This window comes from Astatotilapia calliptera, chromosome 13 (genome assembly GCF_900246225.1).
Source record: "Astatotilapia calliptera chromosome 13, fAstCal1.2, whole genome shotgun sequence".
NCBI classification, from domain to species: Eukaryota; Metazoa; Chordata; class Actinopteri; order Cichliformes; family Cichlidae; genus Astatotilapia; species Astatotilapia calliptera.
Window position 1 is genome coordinate 17,810,166 of NC_039314.1, and position 9,101 is coordinate 17,819,266.

The window sequence follows — 9,101 nt, forward strand, 5'->3', positions numbered from 1 at the left end:
TGGGCCAGTGTTTGCTATTACCCCAATGCCAGGAGAAATATCACACATAGCAGGACTGGCGTGCTGGGGGCTGAAATGTCAGAGCAGGAGGGAGGTTTTCAAACTCTCCCCGTTAGGAGGACACGCAGCAGCAGGCTGGCGGACACGGCAAACACTCACAGGCTCATACGCAAACAGGCACATTAAGGCTTACATTCACGCACTTGCGCACTGTCAGATGGCCACACACGCACACGCACACACACACATACACGTACACACACACACACACACACACACACACACACACACACACACGCCATGCATGCACTAAATTACAACACTTTAATAGTTTTTCATACTTATATCCATACCTGCTTTAGCCTAATAAACTAATCTCCGTTACCTTTCTCTCTTTTTTGTCCCCAGCCATGTCCGGCCTAGTTGTCCCTCCAATGTAAATGCACTTTCGTCATCTCAAGCACCAGTCTACCCACTACCACTTCACAGGGCACCCCCTCAGCACACTGCAAAAGGCTGGTGCAATGTATAGTCCACCGCTTGTTCTGTTTTTGAAGACGAAGAAAAAAAAAAAGAAAGAAAAGAAAGACTTTTTTTTTTTTTAAATTTTCATTGACTTTCACAGCCTGCAGAAAAAAAAGGATTTCATGATGAACAATATTTTTTTTCTGTGGGATTTGTTTTTGTTTATTCCCCCACCCTCCTCCCATTTTATCACCCTTGAAGAGGACACAGGATGATGAAGTGTTTATTTTGTATACCTGTCGGGTTGCGCTTCGGTCTCGGATTTGTCCAATCAACCACACGCTCAATACTGGAAGGGACTCTGTGGACTCACCATCTGGTTGTAAAGTAAAAACACTGATGTACAGTACATTTGCCAATGAACTTGTTTGCCTCAGAAATTGTTTTCTGTTTCAACTCTCTTTTAATAGATTCACAACAGTTGTGTGTCTTTATAATGTGACTTTTTTGTATTTTTATGTGTGAGAAAAATACACAGGGGCCAAGACAGTTTGAATTTCAACTGGAAAATATATGAGATATATAATGTAGAAAATCGATCATAAAAGTACAACAAATACGAGTAAAAAGGGGCAGGGCTGGGTGGGTAACGTTGTATCATGTTTCATTCCTGCATTTTAACTTAAATTTTGTAATTTATTGTAGCTAGAAATCATCTTCAAAAGTAAAAAAAAATCCTCTTTGATTCAACAAGCACACTGATGTGTACAAAACACTGCTCTGTTGATGAATATGATGTACTTCCATGTCTAGAGCTTCCTTTTAAGCAAGTGTGTTTTGCCATGTTTTTCAACTTTTTTGCTAGCACTGTATATTAATGCATTCCTAGGCTACTGTGAAGTCTGTTTCTTGTTGATGAGGAGCAGTCTCCCCCCCCTAGCTCCAACTCCCTTATGTGTTTTATATGTGGTAAAAAAAAAAATTGTAGACTATTGTGATATTGCCAAACGTGTGCTAAATATTTATACATCTGTCTTTTTCATGTTCTTTTAGATCAACAAAAAAGAAAAAAAAAAGAAAAAAAAAACCCAAAACTAAATTACAATCCATTGACAATGTAGGACTATAGTAGTTCATTGTCATATTTCTGTTCCAATACACACTTGCGCTCACTGAGGGAAATTTTGTAACATATCAACTATAAATAATGTATTTATCTCTGAAATTTTGTATATTGCTTTTCATTATGTATGTATTAATCGTCATGCCCTTAATATAGTGATGCAGCACAGATAATTCAGCCAAGAACTGTTGCCTTCATTTGTTTTTCTTTTTGTATTTGATGAAATGCAATGTGCATATATTTCATGTGTATCCTCAAAATTTGTGTTACTCCGTCAAGACTCTCTGTCCATTTTTTAAAGGGGAAGTCAAACTTCATTGTTTATTTTTGTATTGATTTTAAATTATCTATACAGACCATTTTGGAGAAAACTTTGTTGGTTGTATTGTCAAATAAATTGTTTGTGACCCATATGATAGTTGTTAAGATCCAATAGAGACTAATGTGCATGAGGGACAACCTTGGAGATAAAAAAAAAACACTCCATCTGTGGTTGTATTTTTTTCTGTTTTGTAGAATGTATAGAAGTCATTTTTACTCACCACTTATGACTCTGCCACATAGCTTACTTGTGTTTACAGGGAAGACAAATTTAAAACTGTTCAACATTTGGAATGGAAACAGAAATGAATAAGCGATGTTTTATTAAAATTTTCAGTAAAAACACAATAGCTACTCAACTGTGGACTTCTTCAGTTTGAAGTACAGTTTGGCTGGCAGACAAACTGACAATCAGGAACAAGAAAAAGACAGTAGAAACTTCTGAGGACAAACCTGTGATTCGTCTGTAAGATGTAGTGTTTAGACATTGCTATAGAGATAATTGTTTGACACCTGTGGAAAAAGTGTAACATCCATAAAAGATGAAAACTGCTCTTTACTCATATTCTTTCAGCAAAGCACTCTGACATTGTGACATATTCCTACTGGTCTTTGTATCAGCATATCCTGCATCTGTGGTGCTTCAAAGGTTCATTGTAGCCATTCATAAACAGTGCAAGCTTTTTATTCAAAACACCCCAAATGGGGCTCATTCAAATCCCTCATTTCATTGCATTAAGCCACCTAGTTAATAAAGAATCAATACATTGAAAGAGCAAGGTTATCCTTTGTCTATAAGGGCTGGTATCGTTTTGAACCTCTTATAGTTAGAGCGTTGAAAGGGGGCCGTGGTGAAATCTATACTCATCAAGTGGGTCAAACAGAAGGATAGAAGTGTTTGAGGGAAGAATAGTGGTTCTCCTTAAAAACAACTGAGCATCTTATCTGCCATCCTGAGTGGTCGCGGGGAGCAGGTCGCAAAATGTCAATTTCTCATCAAGGCAACATTGTCCGAGGCCACCTCTGCCATAAATGCACAATTAAGCGCCAATCAGCATATCGCAGCTTATTATGTCAAACAGCATGCGCAGATCTGGCAGCACCGGAGATAGCCCAGGAGCTGCTGATAGCGCAAAGGACAGATACGCTAAAAAGAGCTATTTAATTTTCAGCCGCCTTGTTCTTTAAATCATTCCCTCGATAATCCAGCGCGTCTGATAACAACAGCCACACAGATACACAGGTTTGGATCCATCTCCTGCGCACCGCCGTGTCTTATTATTTTTAAAAAATGTTAGGACAAACAGCACATTTCTTTAGAAACCAAACCAAGCAAAAACAGCCAAAGAAAGAAAAATACTGAGGGTAAAAGTGCAATCAAAGAAAAAAAAAAAAGACAAGTTTAGTTTTGAGCGCTCTGAAGCCTGGCAGGCGAGCTCGAGGTACAGTATATTGTCTCAGCAGGTTTCCCTGTACCCAACAATCAGCCACTGGCTCTGCCACAACATTCAATCATCGTGAGAGCCTCTTTTATTGGAGAACTCTAATGGCTACCCTCCACCATGATCTTAATGTGTGCATTAAATATTTATAAATCCTGGGTCAATAATGCCCCACATCCAAAGCCTGACAGACCCCCACCATACCATGTGGCTGCCTCGCTCTCAAACACAAGCAAAGGTGAAGGGGTCACGCAATCAAAAGAGAGCGAGGTTCACCGCATCCATATGTTGCCACTCTTATCAAGACTTTCCTCGGTACTGGTTATCTGTCAAAGGAAAGAAATATTGAAAGCAATATCGATCTTAACTGGCCTCGTGTTGCCGAGGGCCACTCTTCAAACATCTGCTTGTGCATTGTTATATTTCAAAAAAAAAACCTCCTTTCGATAATATAAGCCTGAGCAGTAATATTGAACATCTCTTTGTGACGCGGGCCGCTCAAGCGTGACTAATAACTGCGTTATTAACAAGCATCACTTGAGATTTTTACAAGTTGATACGCAGTATACGTACTAAACATTTCTTCACTGGCGTGGGGTTAATTGCGCCGCCTGGCAACTACACGAGTGACTCAGTTTGTTTTGTTTTTTTCCCCTCTCTCTCTCTCCTTCCTTTTCTTTTTAACGTGACTATATCCAGGCTGCGCTCCTGTGCTGTTCAGGTGAAAGATTGTGCTCTGGTGATAGCGCACACAAAAGAGCGACCGGACAATAAGCCAGTCAATGGAGAGCTCCAGTTGAAAGAGCCACAATGGCCGTGCATGCTGGGAATTGGGCTGGATGATATAAAGGAATGAAACCTTCACTGAGGCCGTGGAGGACAAGCTTTCAGAAAAGAGGTTTTGTTTGCTCTTTATCAATCTGCCGTTTCCCATGAGAAAAAACAATTCAAACTGACCTTAAAAAGGGAATATTACCTTACGTATCCGCTCTCTATGTAACTCTTATTGAGGCTTATACGTTCACTCTTAATGCATTATCCCACATTGATGTGGTAATGCGAACATGGGCACAGTACCCGGACGGGTCGTAAAACAAAAAGCTGGACGCTAGATTTTTTTGCTTTGTTTTATCTTCTCTGCTTGATGGGCAGTGCTGAGAAGTACTTTTTTAAGGATTTGCTCTTGGACAGACAGGATTTGTGAAGCCGCTGAGTGATGTGTTTTGTGGAGGGGAAAAAAAAGTCTCTGCAACTCCCGTGAAGTTCACACATGAGTGGGAAGCTGCCTCTTCCACTCATAAAAGCCGCACTACTGCAGATCACAACTCGGAGATGACAATAACTCAAAATAGGGAGTGTGACCTTTTATGAACGATTTGAAATTTGAATCAAAACTGGGAATCTGACCCACATTAGCGCCGTCTCCCGTCTGTAAATCTGTACATCAGATAAGACACTGCTCCCCTGCTACTGTACACTGGGAGTCAGCTTTGGAAGGAAAACTCTAGATCCTCACAAAGATTTCCACTTCACTCACTGCAGTCAAGAAGGATGAGCAAAGTATCCCAGTGCTTCAAAATCCATTAAACTTGTATTTGGGTGTCATTTGATACTTCATCAATGTTTCAGTACATTTCAAACCCACAAATGCAGGATTTACCCGCGGTAGAAATAGAGCATTCACCGTACTTTCCTTCCATGAACTTCACCTAGCCCAAAAATTACACTATAAAGATTGCCTGGTCAGGGAGTGCTAGGCTGCAGTGATAAAATAATATCACTTGAACAGTATTTTTCTGCCACAGTCTCCACCACATAGAGCTCCTTTCATAGCACTCCTCTGTAGTGCTTTGTCCAGTAGTTCTGGATATGATATCATCTATTAATAATGTATTGGCAATGGATTACATAAAAAGGGAGCAGAAATAACATCCAATATTCATGCCCCCTGAGCTTGACTGTGTCCAATCCGTTTGGCCCATAAAACCTTAGCCCCATTTCCATATCCGCTGTGGGTCACAACAGGTCTGCCGCACAAAGGCTCACAGAACAGCTCGACTCAGGAAAAGGGCAGTAAAAATCGGGTGGATTTCTGAACCCTTATGAAACAGCCACCCTTTGGAAAAAAACGTGAAAAAAGCCCTTTTCCGATTTCAGCGGCTGTGAAAAACCTGGTACTGTATTTCCCTCTTTAATTGTCCCACTTGAGAAATTGACGTGCCTCTGAAACATGGCATGAATCTCACAGTTATTGCAGTCCCCTTGGCAGGGAATGTTGATACAACATCTGCATGCTATAGAAAGTAATGGAAGTAGCAGAGGTGGCAGCTGCAACTCTACAGGAAGTGTGCCATTTTCAGGCAGCGCTGCTGTGAGAACCACTAACTGCCAGCCTGGTCTTGCAGGCAGCTCTGATTGCCAGGACACTATGACAAACACGCAGGGGCTGGGAGTGTTGCATCCTGGGGGATGACAGCTTCTGTTTGATTGTCAATAAGGCTCATTAGCAGAAAAAATGGAGAATGTGAAAAGAGATTAAATGACTTGAGACAGGGTCCCCCTCATGTTTCATTACAGAGGATTTATCAGAGCCTTTATTTCATCAATTGAACCAAAAAAAAGGGAAAAAAGGAAAGAATATCACTCACTTCTTCCCTCCGAAAAAAAGCAGCGAGTAGTTAAATTTATATTGATAAAAATTTGGTCATTTCAGATATTGTAACAGACTCGACGAATGCTAATGAAGCCCTTCCGCACCTTACATAAACCTCTTTCCTCCTGCTCTGAGCGCCTCTCATCTTAAGAACAGTGGCGGATGTTTCCCTCCATCTTAGGGAGGAACGGCCAACAAAGCAGCGTGTAAGGGCCTTTCCCTGAAGAGTCCTTGTCACGCCGCGCCAAACCTCTGTGATTATCGTTGTTTTTGCAGAGAGTGTCCATGCCTGCCAATACCGCTGTTCCATAAATGAATTTGGCCCCTCGTCAACGAATTACCTAACACGCAGAACTGTGTATGTGTCACATCCAATTCCAACTCACCGGCTTTGGTGGTGTGTGTCAGCTGGAGGACTTAATCATCAATCGTCAATCATAATAAGCGAAGCACATTGATAGGGATTCTTTTTTCCCGCAACTACATAGTTAAATAAAAGTGTAAAGGGAGAAGTTAAAGCTGACCTTGTTAAATTGGGACCGCGATTTATATTCCTAATTTAGTGTATGGATTAATTAGTCTTGGCAAGTGTGTGTATATCAGTTTTCATGTGGCACAGCTTAGAGTTATATCTACTTGATCAAATCATTGCTCGCTTTCATAGGAAAGTCTGGAATGATATCTATCAGTCTTATCTTGATGTTTTTACTCAGAACAGGCTTCGCATATTTTTTCGTGGCGTACTTTTAATTAATACTTAATCGGACAGTTTTTAAAAAGGACTTTTTCAGCATTAGTCGCTAATCAATACCCCCCATCTCACATAATACAAATTTAATCACTGTGACCTGTTATAAGGCCTTAACGCAGCCACACATGCGTCCACGTGTTACATGCAAACTGGCAACGCGGGTTTTTCTCATAAGTCGAGGAATCTGGCTCATATTTTCCCTCTCGCTGATCCAATGCACTCCTCTCCCTCGTCATATAGATCGGAGTCTGCAGGGGCCAGAGGCGCTGACAGAGCCCAGATGCTCCCAGTCTGTCTGGGGGACTGGGGAGACTGGTGCCATGGGGTCCTGGAGCCTCTGAAGTGCCGCCCCCTCCGTCAACATGACCAAGGCTAGACCTGCACTTTCTCCAGGCTGAGACACTCTCCTTACCACTCTGACAGCCACCCGGCACAGTCACAGATTGATACATAGAGGGATACACGCTCACAGGCCCCCGCTCTCACGTAATGTATGGCCGTTCATCAGCCGTTCCTAATTAGAGACCCCCAGACCGACGCTCGAGTTCACGAGGTTACGATGACATGCTGATACAAGGTTACAAACGCGCGCGCACTCGCATGCTGATACCGCTCAGGGTTTCTTTTACGTTCTCATTTAATCCGGCTCCATCTCATCAACACTGTTTTAAACTTGCTCGTGTTGAGAGGAGTCTCTTTGTTCTAAAGAAACGAGAAAGAAAGAAAAAAAAAATAGACGGCGCACCATACGAATCCTCTGTCCCCTCGCTTTCTCTCTCAAAACACAAAGATCATTACAAGAGCATCAAAGTATGCCATGTTTGAAACGATATTTCTCTTTGTAGTCGTGGCATAGCATGGAGTGTGTTGGTATTAGATGCTGCTGTGGCAGCTGTCGTGGCTGGCTGTGTGGTGCCTCGGTGTCAGGGCCTCTGAGGCCAGGCTGTCCCGGCAGACAGACAGAGGGGGAGGAAACCTGATAGTGCAGCCAAGCCCCAGTCTAATGTCTGTCTATCCAGCTATCTATCCCTGCGTCTATCTCTGACTCACTGTTGGACATTGCCTATCTGCATGCCGGATACTCCTTCTGTGTTCCCAGGAACAGAGCACGGCTGGCAGCTGAGTTACACGTTCCAAAAAGTCTTACTTTTATTCATTTTAAACATACAAACTTCTCTGGAAGGATAAAAGCAGCTGTTTATCGATCACCGAAGCGGCTGCAGAATTAACTTGCGCAGAGTCCCCACTAAGCTTGCGCCTCGTACCAAGGGGTGCAGGTTGCGATAACATTAGAATTATGAGCCGACATGTATGAAGAGAAGGAGATGGAAGCACAGAGTGTGTTTGTATTTGATGTGGGGGCAGAAAATTGTTCTATAATGAGGAGGGGTGCCAGGATATGAGATGGGAAGTAGGGAGTTGGAGACAGGATATAAGTTATGAGAGGGAAACTAATGTTAGGAAATGCAGAGGCTGTTGTTGTTGTGGTGCTATAAGCCAAAACGTACCTTACCACTATTGGCCATGATTAATACAGCCCGGCCAGGTCAAAACCCTGCGCTACCGCTACGGATGCCACCAACCATATCCTCGCTCTTTCTGGGGCTCAAATGAGTGTGTGTCGTATCTGAGGGAGAGAGTGTGTGTGAGGGGGTTAATAAATGTTGAATCAAACGCCGCACGAGACACTCACACTCCTTAAGGGTTGCCCATTAGCGGTGTGTGGGTGCATGGGGAGTTTATCAGTGTCTGGGTGATTTATGAAGTCAGACTCAATATCATCCACTTCACCCACACACATATGGACATACACATGTGCGCACACCAACATGCAAGGCCACATGCTCACGCACACATGCACTTATATAGTCTTTCTCTATGAAATGGAGGCAGATATTAGGCCAAAATTAAAGGTTTCACAGAGATTAACAGTGCGGATGATGAGATCGTCTCAGCGTCTTTTAATCTAATTCCTTTTTATCTCTGAGCCAGCGTGATGTGGAAGAGGTATGCAAGGTGAAAGCACAACAACAAAACAATACAGACGTAATAATAACAACACTGTTACCGATAAATGCTAAAATATCTCAAAAGTGTAAAACTGGACAAAATAAAAGGTGCGAATTATTTTTAGGAGACTCCTTAGGTACCTCCGCAAATTACACGGCCAATTACTGGCAGCATGTCAGAAGCTTTGATGCTGGACTTGTTTTTTAACATCAACCACAGCACTCTACAGACATCAGTATCTCTGGTTGCTAAATTCATAGCATTCCATAGAATTTACTTAGCCACAAGCAAAAAAAGGAGGGTGCTTACAGTGCACTTCAGAGTGCGCCTGGCTTA

General features: G+C 42.3%; 1 protein-coding gene across 8 annotated transcripts in view; it reads left to right on the plus strand.

Moving 5' to 3' along the window:
• The window catches only part of LOC113035527 (transcription factor COE3), a 65,932-nt gene extending 65,327 nt beyond the window's left edge, over nt 1-605 (plus strand). For all 8 annotated transcript variants that reach the window (XM_026191146.1, XM_026191147.1, XM_026191148.1 and 5 more), the window contains exon 16: nt 409-605. In XM_026191146.1, the coding sequence (XP_026046931.1) occupies nt 409-440 (32 nt within the window). In that variant the 3' untranslated portion in view covers nt 441-605. The remainder of the gene's footprint in view (nt 1-408) is intronic.
• The last annotated feature ends 8,496 nt before the right edge of the window (nt 606-9,101 follow it).